The sequence below is a fragment of the Sarcophilus harrisii genome, chromosome 2 (genome assembly GCF_902635505.1).
Source record: "Sarcophilus harrisii chromosome 2, mSarHar1.11, whole genome shotgun sequence".
Taxonomy (NCBI): domain Eukaryota; kingdom Metazoa; phylum Chordata; class Mammalia; order Dasyuromorphia; family Dasyuridae; genus Sarcophilus; species Sarcophilus harrisii.
In genome coordinates, this window is record NC_045427.1 from 129,975,933 (window position 1) to 130,001,622 (window position 25,690).

At 36.1% G+C, this 25,690-nt stretch overlaps 1 protein-coding gene across 2 annotated transcripts in view; it reads left to right on the forward strand.

Annotated features, from left to right (window-relative positions):
* The first annotated feature begins 6,444 nt into the window (after nucleotides 1-6,444).
* Nucleotides 6,445-25,690, forward strand: part of FNTA (farnesyltransferase, CAAX box, alpha) — a 39,434-nt gene continuing 20,188 nt past the window's right edge. The window contains exons 1-6 of one of the 2 annotated variants that reach the window (XM_031950796.1): nucleotides 6,445-6,800; nucleotides 9,910-9,995; nucleotides 10,815-10,929; nucleotides 12,122-12,226; nucleotides 17,627-17,753; nucleotides 24,330-24,478. In XM_031950796.1, the coding sequence (XP_031806656.1) occupies nucleotides 6,577-6,800; nucleotides 9,910-9,995; nucleotides 10,815-10,929; nucleotides 12,122-12,226; nucleotides 17,627-17,753; nucleotides 24,330-24,478 (806 nt within the window). In that variant the 5' untranslated portion in view covers nucleotides 6,445-6,576. The remainder of the gene's footprint in view (nucleotides 6,801-9,909; nucleotides 9,996-10,814; nucleotides 10,930-12,121; nucleotides 12,227-17,626; nucleotides 17,754-24,329; nucleotides 24,479-25,690) is intronic. The other variant, XM_003758018.4, reaches the window with a different exon arrangement.

A 25,690-nucleotide genomic window follows, 5' to 3' on the forward strand; every position in this document is an offset into this window, starting at 1 on the left:
CAAAAAAATAGAAATTAAAGGGATGTCCATCAATTGGGGAATGGCTGCATGTGTTGTGGTGATGTAGTATAGCATTTGAGGTCCCCAGAATTTAGAGAGGGCTTCTGTTCTAACAGTAAATCAGTAATCCTCAGGGACTTCCCACACTCCCAATCTAACAACAATCTGTGTGATTCTAAATAGACCACTCCTCAATTGATTGCTGACTGATAATGTGGTCAGTAAGAATCAAATTCCAGAGCCACTCCTCAGTTCATTGCCAACTATCAGATAGATAATCTATTGGTCAGTGATAACCAAATTCCAGAGACTACTCTTCTGGCCCCTAGAATTATCATGTCATTTTTAGAAAACTGGAAAAAGGAGTCTCCTCTCTCTTAGGATTTTGCTAATTTCTTCTGGAACTTAGTTCATAATGGCATTACAATTATAATAAAATTTTTCCCCTTGACTAGTAAATGGGTTTAAGCCTGCAAATTCTTTTGAGACACCTTGCAGTTGTATGACTCCAAATTTTGGGGGTCCCTTTCCCAACCTCAACAGTGGTATGTGAATGTGACATAATACTATTTTATTATAAAAAGTGAGGAAATAGATCATTTTAAAAATAAATGGAAATATATAAATTTATACAGAATGAAATATGCAGAACTAATAGAACAATTTAAATATAACAGGACAAAAATAAAAACAAAAAACCTTTGATATAATAACTATGATCAACATAATAACCAACTATAATGAACAGAGAAGAAAGATAATATTCACTTCCTGAAAGGTGATAGATTAGAGTTTAAAATAAGATATATATTTACATATACAGCCAAAAAATTTTTTTGTTTTGTTCAACTATGCTTATTTGTTAAGAGAAATTTATTTTCTTTTTTTCAATGGGTTGGGGAATGAGAGTGAAAAAAAAAAGAGATTTCTATAATTTTTTTTTTAATTCTTTAAAATAAAAACAGGATACTAGAGATGTGGAATATTACATCCACTTCTTAAAATGTGACATTTTTATTGATCTTTTGTTTTTTGCATAACCACAGTTTCCACTATTTTCTCTCCTCTGCTCCTGGACAACCCACATAGCAAACAATATTTTTTTAAAAAACAAAAAGAGGCGGGTGATCACCATAATCGACCAATATACAAAATTATATGTAATATGTAATACTTGTGACTTCTCCCCTCTACCAAGGGGTAGTATGAGGTCTCTTCTCATTGTTCATGCTTTGTTTTCAAAGAGGATCAATAGGCGATGACTTTCTAATGAATTGGATTTAAATGAGTCAGAATTGTGGAAAGGTATCAGTCTCGCTCCTTCCTTAGATACTGAAGTCCATTGGTAAGATAAAAGGTACTGGTACCTGGTATTGACCCAGGATATAGTGGATGACTTTGTCATCTTTGATGTTTGACAAAGCCCCAAGCAATCCACAGATCCTCTTTTGTTGTACATAGGGACTTTCTTCTTATTGATAGCCTACTTGGGATTTTGGCTTAGCAATGGAATCTTTGAATCAAAGCATATGGACATTTTAGTCACTTTATTCACATAAGTCTAAATTCGCATTCATTTTAAGACGTGGTGGATGTACTAAATTGTTAGAAGAGACTTTTCTTGGATGTAATTATGTTAAAAAAAATAAAAATAAATTTTAAGAACAAATTGTTCTCATCAACATCATACACAGAAACAGCAACCTTGTAGAATGATCAAGTATAACAGACTTAGCTCTTCTGAGCAATGCAATGATTCAAGAAAATTCTGGGAAATGTTGACCACATCCAGAGAAAGAACTATGGAGTTGGAAACACTATTTTAATTTCTTTTTTGTTTTTATCTTTTTCTTTTTCATTGTTTTTCCATTTTTTCTCTAAATCTTCTTTCACAACATAACTCATGTGTAAATATGTTCAATGTGATTGGTACATATACATATAATCTGTGTAGGATGAACTGAGTGAAGACCTGCTCATAGGAATATGACATAATTTATGACAAGAGACTTTATAGTAAATTGACCTATAGCTAAAAAACTGCAGGGGGTTGATTGTCTTAAATGAACACTCCCCTTGGGTTTCCTACTTCTTAATTAGCATTTAAGTACTTCTTTTAAAGGTGCTGATGGCTTTGAATTCTCTCATCAGATGATATCAGCTTGTATAGCACTTCTTTAGTGAGATCTAAGTTGAGTTTATTATTATTTTTCTTTTGTTTCTGGGATAGATTTTCAGGTTTAGGATGTAAGCCCAAACAATGGGAGAAAAGGTCAAGGAGGAGGGGAGCTTCTGTTCTATTTAATCTTGTGTTTTGCAGTTTATGCTTTGCACTCTACTGACAAACATTTGGTTAGATGGGAGATGGCCTTTCTTGGGAGATTGTAATGTGTGACTCAGAAATGGTGAGGGGTCACCATTTAAAAAAAAAAGCTGGAGAGATCTCTAGGACTAAAGCACAAGTTTATTATACATTCTCCCAAGAAGGGCATCCCACTCATCCAGCAGAGGAGCTAAGGGAGAAAGCACTTCCTGGGGGCAGGGTTAACGCTTTAATCCCTAACACAGATGCCCCTTCCCACCACTGACCCTCATCCTCATTGGCTGAGGATCTTACATCCTAACCGAGGGAAGTAACCAAGAAATTGAACTTGCCCATATTTGATTGAAATAGGGAGAAAATGATGTCATGGGAGTATAGCAGGAAGGGGACTTAAGTATGCCCTTGGATCAATGCTCAAAGTCCTTCAGGCCTACTCAAACTCTTAAGTAGATGAAGCCTTACTCAATTTTCACAATTGTCTTGAAAGATCTCACCTCATCTTGTTCAGTAATTGTTATGCCTCAGTTCTCTTTAACTGTTCTGACTTAGTTTCCCTGAACTAGTTTCCTTTGTCTCAGTTTCCTTAGCTGTTCTGTTAAATCCCCTTAGTTGTAAAAACCCACTCTAGTCCATTAAGACTGGGAACCGTTTACTCTAAGGTTATAAATTGCTAGCAAGATAAACAAGGAGAGCAGAACTCCTGTCCTCAAGAATTTACAATATCCCTCTAAAATATTCCAAGATACCTCACTGACATCTTCATCTCTGGGTATTCAGACATCCTGTCTCTGGGCTTTTAGGAGTTATGGTCTCCCCCCAACCTGAGAGAAGCCTTCGCGCCTTTTTACCTTCTTTGTCTCTAGGGTTATTTAAAGAAGGGGGCCGCTCTTATTTGCTGCATTCTTTGAGATGACAGCCCTGGGACCAAGAGGGGTCCCAGTATATCTTTATCTCTATCTGACTGGATAATTTGAGACGAGAGTCCTGTCCAGTCAATTATACTCTCCAATTAATAAACTATTGAAAACTCTCTAATCTCTCTCCTGCCTCAGTTTCTCCAGTATTACATAATAAATCCCTTTTTGCTTTTTTTTTTTAACTGAGTCTCTGATTGTCTTTGTGGTCACTACTGTCTTACACAGTTATATCAGATTGCTTAATGTGTTGTGGAGGGGTAGGGGAGAAATCTGGAATTTAAAATCTTACAAATATGAATGTTGAAAACTATATACATAATTGGAAAAAAAATACTATTAAGTAAAAAAATAAAGCTATCATTTACCCATTCACCTGATGACAAGGGGAGCCCTGAAACTCTCTTTCTCTTTGACTTTGGGGGGGAACGCTAAGCTCTCCCCTGAGAGATCTGCCTCAGGAAATCAAGATAAAGTGGTTTCATTCTGTTATCTGGGTGGGAGTAGTTGAGTCCAAGACCACTCCTACTTAGCCTGAGCTAGAGATCAAGATTTCTATAGACCACTACTGAATTGAAAATTAGCTCAGGTCTACTCCCAGTAAACTGTCCCAATGTACTGGAACTCTAGGCCTGGGGCAGTAATCTCATTTAATTGAAACTTCTATTGAAAGATTTCAGTCTGATTCTAGTTTAAACTGCTCCCAGCCCCCACCAAGAGCTGCCCCCAGTTTCTAGCCAAGGTTTCAATTATAAAAGGGAGCAGCTGAGCTCAATCTTTGGCCGTAAAGGATCTCAAAGCGGGGATCAGGCCAGGCCAAGGGACCTCCCTTGGCATAGCTACCTGCGAGGGACTCTGATCACTCAAAGACATTCTCTCTCAGTGTTACTCCCTCTTTATCTCTCTCTCCTATTTCTCTTACAGGACTATGCCCTCTTTACCTCCTGATGACATTTCTCTGTCAGGTAGAATTTTTCTGCTAAAAACTTTATATCCCTCTGTCGGGACCTTGCCACCAAAGAATTCAGTCTTTCTAACAAAGCCTGACTTCCCAATGCCAAGAATCAAACCTCTTTTGCCAGTTTAACTTTTTGGGTTCGTAAATTCATTTACAAAGGACCTGCACCCACTAGCAGGGGCTTCCCACAACTCCCTGCCCTGCTTTGAACCTCATTACTTGGCTCCCTGACCAGGAATTGAGGAGAACTGAAACCGCACCATTTGGGGACACAACCCCAAACCTCATCACTGAGGTAAGTCTATACATGCTTAGGATACACATCCCTCTAATTTACCAAGGGGTTTGAGATCTGCCCATTATTATCAAGCTACTTAGCTCTTCTTGAAAGAGGGTCTGCCACACACAGTGTTGACTGCGGTGCGTGCTACAGCTTCTTGAAGCCGTGAGATTTGGGTGAAATCAAGTAAATACCAAAGGGAGATGAACATCCCCAAAAAAGGACTCGGCAGCCTTCACAGCCAGAAGTGCTAGTCCTGGGGTAATATAATAGTTAAGCTCATCCTCTTCTATTCAGAGAGAATTGAGATAATGTTAATCCCTTTCAGTTTTTGTGAAGAAAGGGAACTATTGTGATTGAAGTCTGATGTATTTGTTCTGGAATACTATCAAATTGCATTTTAATGAATTTTTATATTCGCCTTCAATTATAAAATCTCAAATTAACTAGTATTGGAAGGCATGGGGGGGAGGGAAGCGGAGAATCTCTCAGTTGGTACATTCATCTCTTTGGGTTTAAGATAGCTTACGGAAAGAAATGACCAACAGGATAATTTCAGAAAGGCCTGGAGAGACTTACATGAACTGATGCTGAGTGAAATGAGCAGGACAAGGAGATCATTATATACTTCAACAACAATACTAGATGATGACCAGTTCTGATGGATCAGGCCCTTCTCAGCAACGAGATCAACCAAATCATTTCTAATGGAGCAGTAATGAACTGAACTAGCTTTGCCCAGAAAAAGAACTCTGGGAGATGACTAAAAACCATTACATTGAATTCCCAATCCCTATATTTATGCACACCTGCATTTTTGATTTCCTTCACAAGCTAATTGTACAATATTTCAGAGTCTGATTCTTTTTGTACAGCAAAATAACGTTTTGGTCAGGTATACTTATTGTGTATCTAATTTATATTTTAATATATTTAACATCTACTGGTCATCCTGCCATCTAGGGGGGGTGGGGGTAAGAGGTGAAAAATTGGAACAAGAGGTTTGGCAAATGTTAATGCTGTAAAGTTACCCATGCATATATCCTGTAAATAAAAGGCTATTAAATTAAAAAAAAATTAGCAAACAAAAAAAAAAAATAAGCTATTTGTGGAAAAAAAAAAGACAAATATTTGCATCACACTGCTTTGATAAAAATCTGATATTAAAGACCTATTGTTACTGACAAATAAAAAAAAAAGAAATGTGACCTCAGATACTTAACAGTGGTATGACCCCAGCGCAAGTCACTTTATCCCTATATACCTCGGTTTCCTTAGAGTTAAAACGAGCAGATAATTGTACAATATTTCAGAGTCCGATTCTTTTTGTACAGCAAAATTTGGTCATGTATACTTATTTTGTGTTTTATTTATTTTTTAACTTTTATTTTATATTTTAATTTATTTATATTTTATATTTATACTTTAATATATTTAACATCTACCGGTCATCCTGCCATCTGGGGGAGGGAGTGGGGGGGGGGGGTAAGAGGTGAAAAATCAGAACAAGAGGTTTGGCAGTTGTTAATGCTGTAAAGTTACTCATACATATAACCTGTAAATAAAAGGCTATTAAATAAAATAAAAGGAGCAGAAAGACCCGGCAAAGCCCTCCAGTATTTCTGCCCCCAAGTCCCAAATGGGAGCCGGCAAAGTCAGAGGGAATCGGAGAAGGCCTTGGGAGACGGAACGGGGCGAGGAGGCCCAGAGAAGACGGACGGTCCGTGCCCGAGGGCCGGCAGGAGGGGGATCCCAGTAGGGTGCGGAGGAGGAGAGGCAGGGGAAGGCAGAGACGCGCAGGGAGTAACCCTGCGACAGCACGGACCCGCGGGGAAAGGACGCTCCAGCCCCAAGGTCGGCACATTCAAACTAGGTCCGCGCTTGCGCACTGGCCACGGCCAGCCTTTGGCGCCTTCCTTCCGCCTCCGCCCCGCCCCCTCCCTCCCTCGGTCTCTCCCGAGGGTTGGGAGAGTTTGGACCTGCAAACGGAGGCCGGTTTGCCCTCGTCTCTATGGTTGGCCAGGCGACCGGAAGGGGAAGAAGGGAAGGAGGCGGATAAAGCCTGGATCGGGGCTGCTGCCGCCACCCGGACTCAGGCGAGATGGCGGCCGCCCAGGTGGCGGCGGAGGCCGATATGGCCGCGGAGGGCTTGGTAGCCGGGGAGCCGGGGCAGCCCAAGCCGAAGCCCAGTCCCGAGGCGGAAGCGGCGGCCGTGGCGGCGGCCGCAGGTGCGGCCGCGGCGGAGCCTGAGGAAGTGGAAGGGGACTCTTTTCCGGAGGACTACGGGCTGATGCGCCTCGACTCGCCTACCTACGTCCTGTACAGGTAGTGGCCCCGCGGCGGCGGCGGGAGAAGGCCGCTCCCCTTTCCCCCCGGAGCCTCGGGCCTGCCTCCCTCCGCGGCGTTGGAGGCCGGGGCCTGCAGCTCCCTCGGGCTCTGCCCTCGGTGCGGACCCCGCGCGGATCCTCTCCGCAGCTTCCCCGCGGCTTGGGGCCGAGTCCCGCCGCGGGATCCCCCTGTCCAGTCTCGGAGCCGCTGCTCTCCCGACTCCCCGCCCTCCGAGATCCGCCGCAGCCCCAGCCCCGGCCCGGCCCCTTACACCTCGCAGCCCCCGGCCCGTCCTCCCGGCCACATGCCCGCCTCGCCGCCTGCCCCTCCCCCCGGCCCGCATCCTCCGCCACCCGCAGGCCCGGCGGGCCTGGGCTGCTGCGCTGTCGGGCCCCTGCCACCCAGCCCTGCGGCGCCTTAGCCACTCACTCCCCGGAGTTGGGGAGGAGCCGGAGGGCTCCCCTCGGCGTAGCTACCTCGGACCCTGCGGGAAATCCCCCATCCACTTTAAGATTGCGGCACTCAGAGCTATTAGCCCCCTAGAGCCCATCTAGCCTCGCTCTCGGGCGTTACAGAATAGAAAACTCCCTCCGAGAGGGTGAGGACTTGGCCAGTCACAGGTACTGCGTGGCAGATGGGGATTTTAAGTCGGATCCTAGGAACCTGAAGCTCTCCTGCTCCATCACCGTCCCTCCCCTTTAGGTTGTAGTGAAACTTTGTAAATTCTGGGATCCATTGTTTTCCCCTCCTCAGTGAGGGTTAGTGCCATTTTGGTTGGATTTGTGTTTTCATCAGCATAGGGGTCTTGTGGGAATAGTCCCACGCAAGATGTGGCTGAAGGGGTGTTGAGAGTCCTGCGTCTGAAAGGTCAGCCTTCATCCTGTAAGGCACAAGGCCTTTCCTGCCTGTGTTAGCATCGCTTAGAAGGAAAAACGGGCTCCAAGAGGTAAAAGGAAACATTGCTTTGACTCTCAAAGGGCAGAATGGAGGTTCCCTATCTCTTTATCCTGGCTTCAGACTACTTTATAGTTGAAGACCATTCTGATCATTATAGTACATATGGGTTTAAGTGGAAGAGGGAAGTTGTGCATATCATTCCTACTGCTTTTCGCATCATAGAATAAGGCCTATGTGTATGAAGGCAATTTGTGTGTCGTAAGGGGATGGGGGTGGAGGTGTTGTGGAATAGAATTGCAAATTCCTTGAAGGCCTTGAACAATATATTGGACTAGACATCCTCCTGAGACAACACATTACACTTTTTAAAACCTTTCTTTATTGGCCAGCTGATAACTGCCTCCTTTTTGGACCTTACGCTGACTTTTCTGCCCTGTGGGGCCAAGCACTATAAGGCTAGTTCCCATTCTTAAAAAAAAAGAAAAAAAGTTAGCAAGGTGGCACAGTAGGTGAGCACTGGGCCAGGAGTCTGACTCACTTCATGAGTTGAGATCCATTCTCAGACACTTGTAGCTCTGTGACCCTGGGTAAGTCACTTCTCCCTTTTTGCCTTAATTTCTCATCTGTAAAATGAGCGGGAGAAGGAAATGGCAAACCATTCCAGTATCTTTGTCAAGAAAACCACAAATAGGGTCACTAATAACTGAAATAACACCAACAACTTTTTTTTTTTTTTTTTTTTTTTGCCTTTTTGTTTTTGTTTTTGTTGCCTTTTGTTGATTCTTTTCCTTCTGAATGTTCCCTTGTACAAAGAAAACAACAAATCCCTTTTATATGTAATGAGCTGTTCCTGGTATGTTCTTAGTGGCTGAGTATTACTCTTATTTCCTCACCCACTATATTTCATTCAGAAATATAGGGAACATTAGGTTGCCTAATTCAGTTTCACCTAGCAAAGAGTTAGGATAAATTGCCCCATCTTCTTTGGGAAATTGTATTTTAATGATCTGAAAAGCAGAGCTGGTAGAAAAGGGATAGCTACAATGTCTTAAGAGTGTGGGAAAAGGCCTATCTAGACCAGCAGAGGACAGGAATGGTATTCATAATCTTCCTCTACACTTAGACTGCTAAACATACTAGAAGGATCAGAGTTAATTTCAACTAGAAAGTAGCTTACTGAGGAGAAAAGAGCACCAAACTTGAAAGAATCCCTGTTCTGCTTTGGCATTTTGGCATATATGTTATGAATAATTAAAAATTACTGAAAATATTTCAGAATAAGCATAAATTAAGCGTTTTGCTACTGCCACAAAACCTAAATCTTTGCCCTGGGAAGACTAAGTGCAGATTTTTCTGGAAGTATTTCCATTTCTTTCTTTTGTTCCAGACCCTAGGTCTCAGACACATGCTAACTTAAAACTAATTTCTTTCTCCCCATTCAAATGAGATAATATTTATAAAGTTCTTGGCATAGATCTTGGCACAGGGTAGGTGCTGAGTAAGTGCTTATTCCCTTCTGTTCTATTCCTCTCATCAATCCTTTCATATAATGGGCAGCATTTCAGGATTGACAGGATGTCAGAAAGTTTACTATCATCGCCATTGTGGATCAGCATAAAAAGTTTGTTGTTACAGTTTAGCTCTGTATAAAGATAAATTTGTTTTTATGGAATATTTTGTTCCCCCAAAGATAGTAGTAATCCTTTTTGGATGATATTAGCTGGTATACAGTAGGCTGTGATACTGTGATTTTAAAATGTCAAATTCCTAGTAAATTCCAAAGAAAAAATGCTGACTGAAGTAGGACAGAATTTGAAGACAAGAGTCTTTTGAATTTGAGAAATCTGGTGACTTCTAATCTCAGACTGGTGCATTTAGAGTCATTTCTAAATTAGAAGCTTTGTGTACTTGTTGCAAAGACTTACTGTTCTATTCAAAGACCTTTTTGTATAAAAATTGTTTTTATTTGTGAAAGGGAATATGATTATGAATCTTTATTTGATACTACTGGAAAGCTTAAGACAATAGTAGCAAAATGATTTAACTTTTGTTTTGTGTGATTTTTGTAGTAGTTATTTTAAGGTGTCTTATAAGAACTAATGTATTATGAGAATATTTGTCATTCTTTAATCTAATAAACACCATAGTCCTTTTTCTTTCTCTTATCTGTCTGTCTTCAAGCACTGAAAAGAAAAATGTATATTTACAGGGACAGACCAGAATGGGCTGATATAGAACCGGTGCCTCAGAATGATGGACCAAATCCAGTGGTCCAGATAATTTATAGTGAAAAATGTAAGTTTATTTTTATCTAGTAATTGGTGCATAAGTGAAGAAAATTCAGCTGGCAAGTTGTAGATTCATAGTGTTTGTGAGCCAGCATAGAAAGTCTGATGTTTCATAATAGCCACAAATAAGCAATTGCCATTAATCGACATTAATTTCTTTGGAATATATTTTATGGTTACCATTGTTTGTAAATTTATCATATGCAAGAATGGATTGTTTTGCATTGTTTAAAAAAAGTTAGGTTGTCAGGGAACATATATAATCTATATAGTTAAAATTACTCTTGGTTACTATACAATTAAATATGTGAATGAGTATATTTGATCTAAATTTTTCTTTTGCACTCTTTAGTATTTCATTACTCTTTTATGATGTATACTTATATACTTTTAATTAAACACAGGCTAATATCTTTTCAGGTAAATATAAATGAGAGTGAAATTAAACCTAATTTGATACTCAAATCACTTTCTTAATAACCGTTCTCCTTTTTAAATGTTCATAAGCCACTGACCTTTCTTATCTAACTTGGACAATTAATACTCTGAGCTAACTAACTAACCCTTATTTCACTATTCAAAGACAAATTTGAACCCTGCATGAACTCTGAATCGATTGTTTTATTGCAATCCCAGTAGAATCTTGTTAACCACTAAAAAGAATATTGTTCATGGAACAAATATGAGTGTGAGTATTTAAATAAGAGTAATTATAAAAACTTTAGGCTTGGGATTGTGATTTATAAGATACTGCACAGGATATAGATAAGTAATATGGATGCTGTAATATAGTGCTGAATTTAAATAAAAACTATTCTGTTTCCAGTTAGAGATGTTTATGATTATTTCCGGGCAGTTCTGCAACGTGATGAAAGAAGTGAACGAGCTTTTAAATTAACTGGAGATGCTATTGAGCTAAATGCAGCTAATTATACAGTGTGGTAAGTAATGGATTACATTATTTTTAATTCTTTAACCCACAATCTGTGTATTGGGACAAATCACTTACCTTCTTTATGCCATGATTTCTGTAGGGCAGTGGAATTCGGACTTCTAAGATTCTAGCTCTGAATCACTGATCATATATGTATTCTCATATTTTAAAAAAAATTGAAAAACCCTAATGTAACATACTGCTCAGGTTGATTGTTGTGTAGGCAAATTTGATTTGGGAATCTTTTAATGTTTTCCTTTCAGGAAGTTTACATATTACAGAAGAGGGTGTGTGTGTGTGTGTGTAAATAAGTACAAACAAAATAAGAGCAATTTAAATTGAGGTAGGAGGGCACTAGTAGCTTTGGAGTTAAGAAAAGGTCTGAGATTCTAAGATACAGAAGGGAAATGGGTATTTATTCCAGACATGAGATAATCATTTCAAAGGAATAAAAATGGGAGATGAAGAGATGGAGTATTATCTATGAGGTCCTGCAGAGAAGGTATTTTGGCTATACCTTTTAAAAGGTGGGAAAGGAAGGAATATAGTATCATATCTGCTTGCAACAATTTAATTTAACATTAATCTAATATCGAAGCTTTTCTCACTTAGAGAGTTCCTCTATAACCTTGGACATTATTTCTCTGCTCTAAAACAATTTAAAATTATAAATATATATATATATATATATATATATATATATATATATATATATATATATGAATCTTAAATAAGAAGAAAATTATGCTATGTTGAGATGTTGTTTCTTGACTATTCCCCTCCAGGATTCTCCTAATGTAATCTTAAGAAATCTCCTATTAGGGGTAGCTAGGTGGCGTGGTGTGATAGAACACCAGCCCTGAAATCAGGAGGACCTGAGTTCAAATCTGGTCTCAGACACTTAACACTTCCTAGCTGTGTGACCCTGGGCAAGTAATTTAACCCCAGTTGCTTCAACAAAAAAGAAAATCTCTTATCTCTGAACAATCAATAGTTTAAATTTTTTTGAATGGAGTTAATATTGCACTTAAGTATACCCAGTACTTCCGGGTATTAAAAATATTTATTACCATTTCTAGAAAAACTAATAAGTTTTTTATATATTTCCATACTGTAAAGAGCATAAGAAAAATTATTAAAATAAGTTAAAATAACATTTTGAGTAATGAAGTTTTTGACAATTGATTTTTTTGGTGTAGGCATTTTAGGAGAGTTCTCTTAAAGTCTCTGCAAAAGGATCTAACTGAGGAAATGAATTATATCACTGCAATCATTGAGGAACAGCCCAAAAACTACCAAGTCTGGTAAGATAAGCAAACTTTTTGCTTTCTTTTTTGTATTGTAAAAGAATTTTTCAGCACTATAGGTCATCTTTTAAAGAGGCAGAATCAAAATACTTGGGTCCAAGTTCTAAACCTGATACTTCTTAATTGTATAGCTGTGGTCAGGTCTCTTAATTGGGCCTTTTGTAAAGTAAGGAAAATATTATTTGGGCTTTATGTATATATATCTTGTTAGTTTGTTAGAAAGGAAATACTTTATAAGCTGTGAGATGTTTGATGAACCTGAAGTATTCCTGTCATTCAATACTTTGAGTTGGTCTGAAGTTTTCTTGCTGTAGTTAATTCCCTTTTCCTGTGCAAATTCTCTATGTAAGTAATTGTGTACCTCCAAGATATGTGCTGTGTGAATGGAATGGAATCTCCAAGTGAAGGCTCTAACAGGAGGGCTGCAGATGTGATTCTTACCTTTATTCCTCTCACAAATCTTCTATAAGGTAATGGACGTTGAATTCTAAATCATGAACCCTGAATCATGGGTAAATTTTACAAAGAATAATAGTTTCTCTCTCTCTCTCTCTCTCTCTCATTACATGACTGATTCCCACCACTTTATATTAAACATTTCCTGGATGACATTTTATACCACTTCTTACTTGCAATAGTAATGATAATTAGTTGATGTTATGTAGCACTATAAAATTGGTAAAACAGTTTATATACATTATTTCATTTGATCTTCATTTTAAAGAGCAGGACTCTCAGGCTCAGGGGTTTAACATGTCTGTGGTCACATAATCCACTAAATGTTAGAGGTAGGATTGGGATGTAGGTTCATTGTGATTCCTAATCCAGTATTTCTAGCATACGTCATTGTTTCCATTGCTCTTTAGGTCACCTGTAATTTTGGTTCTTTGGAAATCATGGTGTTCCGTGATTCACAGCTATGTAGTATTCACAGAAAAATTCTATTATTTAAATAAACCTGTTTTTTTATATTAGGGACTTTCTTGGGATCATGGAAACCCTAAGTATTTTCCTAATTTAAACCAAATTTGAATTATTTTACCTATTCAATTTTGGTCCCAGTTTTTTGTTCATTTAGTGTTTCTCCAAGATACTTATTGGTGGATTGACTAAATAGACTGCCTGTGCATCTCTCTGTCTTAGTATGGGCAACAGCCCTTCTTTATCTACTTGTTTTTCCTAATGGATTGCTAATCTCTTTGAGTGTTCATGAATTTCATTGAGGAGGTCCTGTAATCTGGGGTTTGGTGCAGTCAGCACAATATCATCCATAAACAGCAACATCTAGAGGACCTCAGCAACTAGGCAATCCCTCTTCCATTTGGATTCTGTGCAACACATCCTCCATGGTAGGTGGATATCTTGGGTGAGCATACATCTCATATTATGCCTCCTTTGATGTGAATAGAGGGTCAGCTGAATAAGCTCAGAGGTTCCAGCTTTCAAGGAATCTTATGTTATTTTAACATATGCATAAGAAATACCTTGGAAGAGAGCTTTTAAGGCTACATTTTATTATACTGAGTCAAATACTTTATAATAAAGTATAAACACAATTGAGAGGCTTTATGTGATAGTGAATAAACAGATAGACTGGGACTAAGGAAGATCTTGGTCCAGGTTTTGCCTCTGACCCATACTAGCTTTGTGACCCTGGGCAAGAGGTATGGCCTCTCAGTGTACACATAGGGTAACTAAAAATAGGTATTGAAGACTAGTCGCTGATAGATATTGATGGAGAGTTCCTTCTAGCAATGAAATCACTGTTTTGAACTAGACAAACTCTGTACATTTTCCTAAATAGATTGCTAGAATAATTTCTTATGAGGTCCTGAACTTCATGATTTTTTTTATTGTGGTGGTTGTTTTTCTCAATAGTATTTTATTTTTCTAAATATATGTCAAGATAGTTTTTAGCATTCAGTTTCATAAGATTTTGTTTCAGAACAGCTAGGTGGTGCAATGGAAAGAGCACCAGTCCGGAAGTCAGGAGGACCTGAGTTCAAATCTGTCTCAGATACTTAACACTTCCCAGCTGTGTGACTCTGTTCTTCGATCCACATTTGAGTCCCTATAGTCCTCTCTCTGGATGCAGATGGCACTTTCCATCCCAAATCTATTGGAATTGTTTTGAATCACCACATTGCCAATAGCCAGATCCATCATAGTTGATCATCACATAATTTTGCTGTTACTTTGTACAATATTCTCTTGATTCTGCTCACCTCACTTAGCAGAAATTCATGCAACTCTTTCTAGGCTTTTCTGTAATCAGCCTGCTCATCATTTCTTATAGAACAATAATGTTCCATTATATTCATATACCATAACTTATTCAGCCATTCCCTAACTGATGGACAGCTACTCAATTTCCGTGGATTTCCGTCTTTATGGTTTTGGGCTGAATATCTTCACAAACTGAGCTAGTCATTAAATGAATGAAGTTGTGAACTACTTTAAAAATTGTGCAAACCTTTCTGGTTCTTTTGTCTTTTCAGCAAGAATTATCTTGATGTGTGTACATGTTTATAAAGATAAAAAAGTAGGTACAAGAGTTGTCATGTTTATATCCCCTTGAACATTTTTTGGGGGTGTTAATACCATCTATCACTTTTTTCCCCCTAGTCATTCAAGTTTTTTTCCCATTTCCCCCTTGAAAATTAATCCTTCCTTGCTTTTAAAACAGTCACTTCCAGTACAGAAACAAAATTTTATTTCCTTATGTGCTTTGGTCTGGTCTAATGTCTGTTCCTGGCTTCACTTATAGTGCTATTCACAATTCCTTATGTAGTGTATTAGGCACTAAGGTATAAATTGTTAGAAAAGTAAAAATAAAGCATCATGGAAACACTGGCAGATTTGTTTCATTTTTCACTATTTCCAATTTCCTCTGTAAATTTTCTTAGGATGATTCTGCTTAATTAGGTATTACTTCAGGTTTGTTTTCTCTGTTATATGATGTAATGTAATTTATGTTATGTGTATATCTTTTAATGCATACAGTAAGCTTAAAGATTAGAGAATTATGTATAATATTGTACTAATTTTTAAGCATTTAGTATATAAACATATCCTTAGTATCCTCAATTGGTTTTTTGAAAATAATTCATTTGCTTATAATGTTATGGGAGTGGTTCCATAGAAATAACTTCTTAATTGTGCAGTTGTTGCCAGGGGGTTTGGTTGTGAGTGTAGATATTATTGCAAAAACAACTCTGATCAAGGCAGTCTTATGTAAAGGGTGTCTGGGTAACATTCTGAACAGTCTATATCATCCAATTTTTCTTTGATATCCATCAATAGGCACGTTAGAATTTTACTGTTCTAAGGTCATTTGATCTTAGCATTATTTGACAGTGAGCAGAATTGATAAATTTATTATTGTGTAAAATATCAAATAACCACCTTTACTACATATGATTTCTGTTTACTTGTATCTAGAAGAATTTTTTAATAAAGAAAACTTTGGGGCATTTTTGGCATAAATTTGACTGGAGATTTCTTTTATCTTCAATTGAGTGACAGCTCACATTTTAGGGTTTAAATATGAAGCTAAAGTTCCCCTGCCATTGCAACTAACTGTTACCTTTTCTCATTTGTAAAAGAAGGGAACTAAATGATATGTAGAGGCCTTTACAACATGAATATATGACTACAGAGCAGATTTTCTATTTTGTATTACTAAAAAATTTAGGTTTTCAACATTCACCTTTGCAAAACCTTGTGTTCCAAATTTTTCTCCCACCCTCTCCTAGATAGCAAGTATCCAATATAAGTTAAACATGTGCAATTCTTAAATGAATTTTAAAAGATGCTACTACTGGTGTTCTGAATACTGGTTTTGGAATTAAAACATCAGGTTATAGCTCCTACTGAGATTTACTTCCTGTGGGACCTAGACTAAGTTTCTTCATTTCTGTAGGCCTCAGTTTCCTTATTCCTAAGAATTCTACTCTAATTCCTAAAATTCTACTTTAGATCTGTGACCTTGTGACCACTGACCACTTAATTGGTAGTTGAGTTTTGTTCAAGGATCCCCAATTCTCTCTGGACTTGGTGGTAGTAAATAGAAATTACAATGAGAAGTTGTTTATATTTATTAACCTTCTACTTTGCTATGTATGAAGTCTTATACTACATTCTAACGAATGTAGTATAAAAATAATAATAAACTTGAATTGAGAATTTAAAAAAAAAAAACTTGAAATAATGTTTGATCAATCTAAAGCCAGCCATGTTTATTTATATGTTAATTGCTGTGTGCTAGTCAGTTGGCCCTGAAAATTGGGATTGGTTTTTAATCAGGTTTTCTTTAATGGATAAATCACTAATACCACTTTTAAATTACAAATTTTGGAAAGACAAACAATATATTTGCCAAATTCTTAAATGAACAATTTAATTCAATCAGACCAAGAAGTCTGCTATATAGCTTTGTTAAAAGTAATGATGATTACTAAGAAGTGTTGGAATTTTCTTTTTTTAAACTTCAAGAAATCCATCAGTACAGTTGTACCTTTTAACAACACAGATCACAATCCCTATGCCATAATAGGCCATTTCATCAATTATTATAGAAGAAAAACAGCATCTAGTGCCCATCTTTTTGTCACATGGGATTCCTTAAGGGTGTGCTTGGCCAAAAGGAAGGTAAATTTTGATCTTGGAAGCCTCAAAATAGCTTGGGATGTATGAACTAGATTTCTTTCTTGGGGACCTTACCTTAAATCCAAATCATTTGGCTTTCATTGATTGGCCAACAGTACATCTCAGGCCAAATCCCACTTGGTCATTGTTTGGGCCATCATTGGTTCAGAGTGATTGTAAATATCAGTTGTTTCTGATTTCCATCAGAAATCCTAAGAATTTGATTGATTTTTTTTTTTTTAAACTAAATAAAATAAGTCATTTTCTGCCTCATTTTTTTAATCTTGCCTTGATCACTAATTAGGCCTTGCCTCAGTATCTGAATCTAATTAAAGACCTTAGCTTAAAAAGAGCTTCCCACTACTCTATATGCCTTATTTTGTATAGTTATCATGAGACTCTTCTGAAGAAGTTTATGAGGATTTCCCTGGCTGATGTATTGCCATAGTCATTCTCTACTAGTTTATGACCTCTTTGGAGGTCTATCTTAAAACTCCCCTTGGACTTCTTACACTGATCTTTTCCTTATTTGTGTTATCTAACTCATATGTGTACAGTGCCATCTGTAATTATCTATCCACGAGGGAGTTTTCATCTCTAGGGGTATTGTTAACTCCTTGAATTCAAGAGCTGTGATTTTTACCAAAGACATTCCTTTTTATGCATCTGGATTTTTAATTCTTGTTGTGTCAAATTTGTGACTTGTGCCTAGTATTAAACAACACTTATCTCATTTACTTGGGATTTTAGGCACCACAGGCGAGTGTTAGTGGAGTGGCTGAAGGACCCATCTCAGGAGCTTGATTTTATTGCTGATATTCTTAACCAAGATGCAAAGAATTACCATGCCTGGCAGCATCGACAGTGGGTCATTCAGGTACTGTCTTCTCTGTTAGAACAACAATTTCAACTCATTTATAGAGTGGCAAAGTTATTATCTTGATGAACTTTATAATTTGAGTTTTGTGCTTCTTAAATAAAGCATAATAAGTAATTTCCCAGTAGATTTTTTAAATGTTTAAATTTTCTAAAGAAGAAAACCTTTAATATTGGTCAGCTTTTATATTTTCCTTGGGGAAATTATGTTAATAAAATAATATAACTGTAAAATTATCACAATTCTATAAATAAAAACTTGAATATGTTGATATGATATCAAGTCTATTTGTTAGTGAATAATATAGCTAAAAGTTCCTCAACAAAGTAAAACTTACTTTGAAACTCTTGTAAGAAAAAAAACCTACACAATTTATTTTGAACTTAAAATAGCATAGACCACTTACATGGACAAAAGAATTCAGAAAAGGTCATGAGACCAATAAAGTATAATCTTTTATTGGTGAAATATTCCATGTGTGGCTGCCTGTTAATGATGTCCCCAGTACAGAATGAAACTTTTTTACAATAGAGCCAATTCATAAAATATAGACATTTAGACTTTTGGGACATATTTTTTTTAACATAAATTTAGAATATTCTAATTTAGAATAATTCTAAATTTAAATTGCATATTAAGTAGAAAACAGTAGCAATAACATGCACTCAGAAAAAAATTACATAATGTAGTATACAATGAAATTGCTATACCTTATAAATTTTTCCCATAAATATTATTTACTTTTATAAAAAGTAAAAAGTTTTCCTTTTAGAATTCCAAATTTCCTATTCCATTATATTCCATTTCAAAGGGATTTAAGAGGGCTCACCAAATCACAGTTTAGCTCAATGCCCTGCTTAAAATCATCTTTAAACCTTTCAAAGGTGATCATTCCAAAGCCTATGAGACTGTCAAATGGTTTCAAAATTCTAAAAACTGGGTACATGTAATTCTCTAATTTGTTTTTGAATTTGATATATGTGATCTGATTTATGCCAAGTTAATCTTTTGGAAAAAAATGAATAATTTCACAGATATGATTGGTAAAAACTTAAAATAAAAACATTAGATAAAATTTCTATATAATTGTCCAGAAAACCATAGTTTGAAATAATTTGATCAGTCTTTGATGTTTGGTACACTTAAGGAGCACTAAGAGAACATAAAACTTAATTTTACACTAAAATTAGCCCTTTCTGATGACCAATGGAGTCTATTTTGAAATGAACTTCTGTGAAACTGGAAATTATTATTTTACTGTTTTGCCAGTTATTGAATCAGAAATAAAAATTCAGCCTTTTATCATTCCTTATTTTCTTCAACCATTTCAATAGCATTTAGAATTGTTAACTGCTTGCTCTTTAAAATTCTGCTTCCTTTGACTTTTAAGGAATTATACTTTTCCTGGTTTTTTTGCAACCTTTGTGACAGCTTCCTTTCAGTCCTCTTCCCTCTTTGCATAACAGCTCAGTGCCTCAAGCTTAGGAAGTACTTAATAAATGCTTGATGACTAATTTCACTGGTTTTCCCCTTATGCTCTGTGTTTGCCTAGGCTTCCCCAATTTATTTTTTAAAATTATCCTAAACTTAAATAGCAAAAAATATTTCCTTATAGCATACCACCTGGTAGAGGATGGTAAATAGAACCATAACTTTTTCTTTTATACTACTTTTTGAGAAACATATGTAATAAATGTAAATACATCTTCAAGACTATCCTGCTTGGCTACTCTTTGCTTTGAACTTTTATCTTTTTTGTTTTCTTCTATGCATTTTGAGAAAAAAAAAATGTTCCTCTTTCTTGCATCTTTATTGCTAGCTTCTTCACTCTTGGCATGCCTCTCTCTCCTGTTTAAAAGCCAAAAAGATGAAGAAAAAACCTTCATAACAAGTAAACCTGGTCAAATAAAATAAATCTAATATGTCTTTTTCTACATTGAGTCTCTTGTCTTTCTGTCAGGAAATGAGTTATATGATTTATCATAGGTCCTCCTGGGAGACATGATTGGTCACTTCATTGATCAGAATTTTTAAGTATTTCAAAGTTGTTTTTCACAATGTTGTTACATATTACCCAGGATTCTTTGAAAAAAATTTTTTTGTTTATTTCTTATAGTACAATAATATTCTATCACCTCTATATACCACAGTTTGTTCAGCCATTCCCAAATTGATGGAGACTCGCTTATATTCTTTTTTCTTTATTTTTGCTGAGGCAAATGAAGTTAAATGACTTGCTTGGGGTCACACAGCTAGAAAGTCTTAAGCGTCTGAGGGCAGATTTGAACTTGGGTCCTCCTGACTTTAGGGCTGGTGTGAAAAAAAATTTTAATCTCCCCTTCAGGATCAAAAAGTTTGTTTTGGGATTCTATCCTTCTGAATGTCCTCTTTCTTATGCATTACCTAACCCCAGCATCATCCCAAGCTTAACATAAGCCTTTTGAATTTGATGTATTTCTACAACAAACTACAGGTATATATTCAACCTATCTTTGTTAATTTCAAATAAGAGTGAAACTTATCTGAGTTCTGCTATTCCTCTTCACCGTCCATATTTGTATGATTTTCTCACGCTTCATTTAGTTCAGGACCCTCTTCTTTCACATTTCTGCATTAATGTATTTAAAAACTTTTACCTTTCCTTTTACTGGCACTTTTCAGATACACAAAATAAAACTATTTCACTCTCACAACCTGTTTTTCTAAACTCTCAAATAGGTTTTAAAGACATTATATTTCTGGTGACATTTAATTTTTCTCCACTCCTCTATCTGTAGAATTTTAGCTATGTCTGATTATACAGCTGTTTTCAAATGCTCAGATAAATTCACTTTTCTGAGTTCCTTTGGACTTGTCTGTTTATATTTCAATATTCCTACTCAGCTCTAGTCTTTTCATCAGAAATGCTTGAAAGCACTCTTCCATTAAGAGCTCTTTTTTTCCCCTGTAGGATTATATTCAGCTTTTTAGGATAAATTATTCTTAGTTGCAAGCTTTTATCTTCTCTCTTTTGTAGTACTATATTGCAAAATTTTCTGTTTTAATAGAAATTGTGTGATTCTGATTGACTTTGATATTTGAACTGTTACTTTCTAGATCTTTTTTTCTTTAATGTTAAAGTTGTGTGTTTTAGCTTTAATATTTTTGGGATTTTTCATTTTATGGTTTGTTTCAGAAAGTGATTAGTGTATTTCTATGTCTGCTTTGTTTTTTGATCCTAATAATAGATCTGGGCAATTTTTTATTTGATTTCTTAAAACGTACAAGCTTTGTAAAAATAATAGTTTTCAAGGAATCTAATGATTCTTAAATTAATTTTTCTTGACCTTTCTTAGGTCATTTTTTAAAAATATTAGAATTTCTTTTTTTTCCCTCAATGTTTTGATTTTGTTGTAATATTTCTTGCCGAGTCATCAAATCATTGATTTTTGTTTGTTTGGCCTAGTTTAGTTTTCAAGGACTATATTACATAGGTATGATTTGCTACTATCACTTAACTTCCTTATTTTTCTATATAATTCTATATTTTCCATGAATAATCTGTCTCATTCTAATTGTTTATGCCTCTGAAATTTTGTAGATTCATTTTTTTCTTCTACTGTTGTCAAATTCATGGAGTATATAGTGTTCCATCTGGTTGGTTGTCCTTATTCATTTATTCATTTTTCTGTGTTTCAGTATATTCATTCCTATATGCCATACATATTGTACTAGTCTCCCATCCTTTTGTCACCTGTCTTGAGAGCCTATATTAATCCATATCAAATCCAAACTCCTTTAAGACTTTTGAGGCCCTCCCTAATCTAGTCCATTTTGCTTAACAAACAATTTATCCCATTACTTTTTGTTTTTTAAAGTTATGCATGTACATTAATTTTTAACATATTTCCATGAGGAAAAAACCTCTGAGGCAGTTGAGGTTAAGTGACTTGCTTAGGGTCACACAGCTAGGAAATGCTAAGTGTCTGAGGCCAGATTTGAACCCAGGTCCTCCTCATTTCAGGGCTGGTACTCTATCCACTGTGCCACCTAACTGCCCCCTATATGAGTCATCTTGGGAGAGAAAAATCAGAACAAAAGGGAAAATCCTTGTGGAAAAAAGCAGGAAAAAACATGAAAATAGTTTGTGTTGGTTGACATTCATTCTCCATAGTTCTCTCTCTCTCTCTCTGGATGTGGATGGCATTTTCCATCCAAAGTTTATTGTAATTGCCTTGGATCACTCAATTGCTGAGAAGAACCAAGTTTATCATGGTTGATCATCACACAGTTCTGTAGCTGTCTACAGTGTTTTTCTGGTTCTGTTTGTTTCACTTAGCATCAATTCATGTAAATCTTTCCAAGCTTTTCTAAAATCATCTCGTTCATCATTTTTTATAGAATAATAATATTCCATTATTTTTATGCCATAACTTATTTAGCTGTTCTTTAATTGATGAACCATTCACTCATCTTCCAATTCTTTGTCACTACAAAAAGAGCTACTACAAACATTCTTGCATGTGTGGGTCCTTTTTCCTCTTTTCTGATTTCTTTGGAATACAGACTTATTAGCGGGCACTGCTGGATCAAAGTTTATAGCCCTTTAGGCTCTGCAGAATGGTTGGATCAATTCACAACTCCCCATTTTCTCAATATATCCCCAACCTAGTTCACACACAAATAGCAGATCCATCTTTTCTCTATTCCCTTTATTTCTTTTTTTATTTTATTTTTGGAGGCAATTAAAGTTTAACTGACTTGACCAGGGTTACACAGCTAGTAAGTGTCTGAGGCCATATTTGAACTCAAGTCCTCCCAATTTAAGGATTAGTGCTCTGTCTATTGGGCCACCTATTTATTCTTCCATTCCCTTTAATATTTTAGTTTTCTTATCTCCTATGCCTTTTCCAACCCCTACCCCAAGCCATTTTTCATTATCCAATCCAAATGCTCTTTCTCATATGTAAATCTTCTTCCAGCTAACACTTCCCCTTCCCCCCAATTCTTCTCTGTATATATATATATTTCATTAAGATTTGAAAACATTGAACCAGAAGACACAGGTTTTGAGTTCTGCTTCTGTGTGCCACTTGTTAGCTGTGTGATTTTGTGCAAGTTGCTTAACCTTTCAGTATCTGAGTTTCCTTATCTGTAAAATGGGAATGTTCGACCAACCTTTTTTTGTCAAAATCAAATGAAATGATTTGTGAAGTGCTTTGTAAACTATAAAGCACCATTCGTATATAAGCAAACTGTTGTTCCCAACAGTTAAAAGCAGTTTTCCCAATTATAATTTATTGATGTTTAAAACAAAGGACACGGGCCACTTTGGTTCCCTTTGTCTTCATTCAGTCCTGCTACAGTATATTTGAGTTTTATCTATGACCTGATCAAATCTGCCAACACTGCTGACCCAAGTTTAAGCTTTTATTTAAGCAAAGGAAACTAGAGCACTTTACAAATACATCATTGTAGGATAAGGAGACCCCTGGCACCTTTGAGTACATTGGACCTAAGTAAGCTTATTAGATAAGGATGCATACAGGAATAGGTAACATTACTTTGATGCTCAATGGTTTGTAGGTTTTTTAATTTGTCAATCAAGCTAGTTGATTTTGTTCTTGTTCTTAGACTGACCATCAGACTTTCTTGGTTATTATTACTTTAATAAAGTATAGACCATAACATGCAGTTAGTTCTTAGTTGTTATTTGTTAGTCTTATCAACAAAACTAGGTCTTAGAAAGCAGGAGCTATGTTTTATATGTAAATTCTAATTCACATAATATTTATTATAATGTGCATAGTAGAAGATAAGTACATGCTTGTAAATTGGTTAAAGTCAAAATTATGTAAATAACTTATTCATGATTGACCTATCCTGGCAGATTTGTGAATTTTTATTAGTAGAGTTTGACACTGAAAGCTGATCTAACCATTTTGTTTTCAGCCATTTTTAATGTGCTGCCTTTATCTGTTTCTTTTTTGGCTTCCATCTAACAAAATTTTGATTTCAAGAAGAACTTTTTAAAATAAACATTTATTATATACTTCCTACTTTCCAGCATGGAAATATGAGCCGAAAAGGAAAATTAGAAAGGATGAAGGCAGCAGCTCTGTTCAAGTTAAGATATAGTTTATACCTACCAGAAAGCTGAGTCTAGAGAGGAATTCAGCAGAGCACAGAATTAAGGAGGGAAAATTAGATTTTTGTCTGTATTGTAGGCTTCTTTTTGTTTGAAATATTGATATGTTTGAATCTAGATCATTTTGGAGTTTTCTAAGAAAGCTTGATTCCCAAAATAAAAAGGTGTTAGATTAGAACATTTCTAAGATCCCTTGTAGCTTGAAAAAAAATTTAACTTCTCTTCATCACTATTAGGATAATCAAAAGTTAACTAAAGTTTATATATATACAATGTAATTTATGATGAATTTTTTTCCTTCAAAAAAACTTGTTCATTATCTTTTAGTAAGGCCTGTGATTCTAAGTAATCTAAAATTGAAAAAATGCATATTAAGTATAGTAATCAAAGAATTCCAGATTTTTCTCTTTTTTTGTTTTTTTTTTTTTGTTTTTTTTGTTTCTCTTTAGGAGTTCAAGCTTTGGGATAATGAGCTGCAATATGTAGACCAACTTCTCAAAGAGGATGTGAGAAATAATTCTGTCTGGAACCAAAGACACTTTGTAATTTCTAACACTTCAGGCTACAATGATCCTGCTATCCTGGAGAGAGAAGTCCAGTTAGTATACTTTTAGCGTGACCAGTTACAATTGAAGTTCTTTAAAATTCTTTTGCTGTCATGAGGAGTTAATTTTTTCTAGTATCATTGTTAAAGGCTTATTTTAAAGGTTTCCTAAATTCCTACTCCAGTGGAGGCAGCATGGTGTGGTGATGATAGAGTATTGAATTTGGAGCAGAAAAACTGGATTCAAATCCTGCCTTGGGATAACAAGGACTTAAACCTTAATTCTGTGAATTTAGTTTTCTCATTTGGAAGATGGGATTAATTCAGTGTTACAGTGATGATCCAAAGAGATACAATGTATGCAATGGGAACTCTGTCTGTAGAATATAAATTTCTTTATATTGGGTACCGCTGGGGTAGAGACCTAAGTTGAAAAGTACCTCAGACTATTCTAATCCAATCCTTTGTTTGATAGATGAGGGAATTGGAGGGGAAATGACTTGCCCACAGTCCCTTTAGATATCTAGCATCTGAAGTGGAATTTGGTCTTCTGATTTCAGAGACAGTGAATATTTTTTCCACTATCCTATGCTACTACTGTTCCCTTTATCTTTCAGCATCTAGTTCAGAACATGAGCTAATAAGTAAATGTTTATATATGGACTATTTGATTGATTATAGAAGCAACCAAAAGCTCTCAAAGACTGGGGCATAGTTTCTGGCACTTCATACCAAACTGGTGCAAGATCTGTCTGTTGTCTCAGAGTCAATCTAAGTCTTGTCAGGAATTATCTTGCCTATATTCACTCATTAAGTCATCTATGTAAGTCATGGAGGAGTTAACTTTGTTTTGATAGGGGGAGTCAAAATTTCAAGGTAAGACATTAGAGTGTATAAAAATGGCTTTTACCTCTCATCTTTCTATTACTCGCACAAGAATTACTTCATAATTGTGCTTAGACTGTTGTTATCTGTTCAGGTGGACAACAATATTCAGATCAGAGAATAAATGAAAAATTTCATGTAACTAGGTCATTTCTAAAGACCAATGCTAATGTAATGTTTTTATAAAACAAAATTTTTGTGCCATTATTTCCCTTGGAATTGGTGATTGTAGGATTTGACTTTATTTTAATGCCCTCCGTAGGTAAAAGAAGATGAGGGAGCTTTCCTTGTGGATCATTTTGCAGTTTAATGCTATTGTTTTAACTTCAAAATATTTTATTGGATCTCTGATCTTTTTGAGTTGGGTATTCCCTACAATGG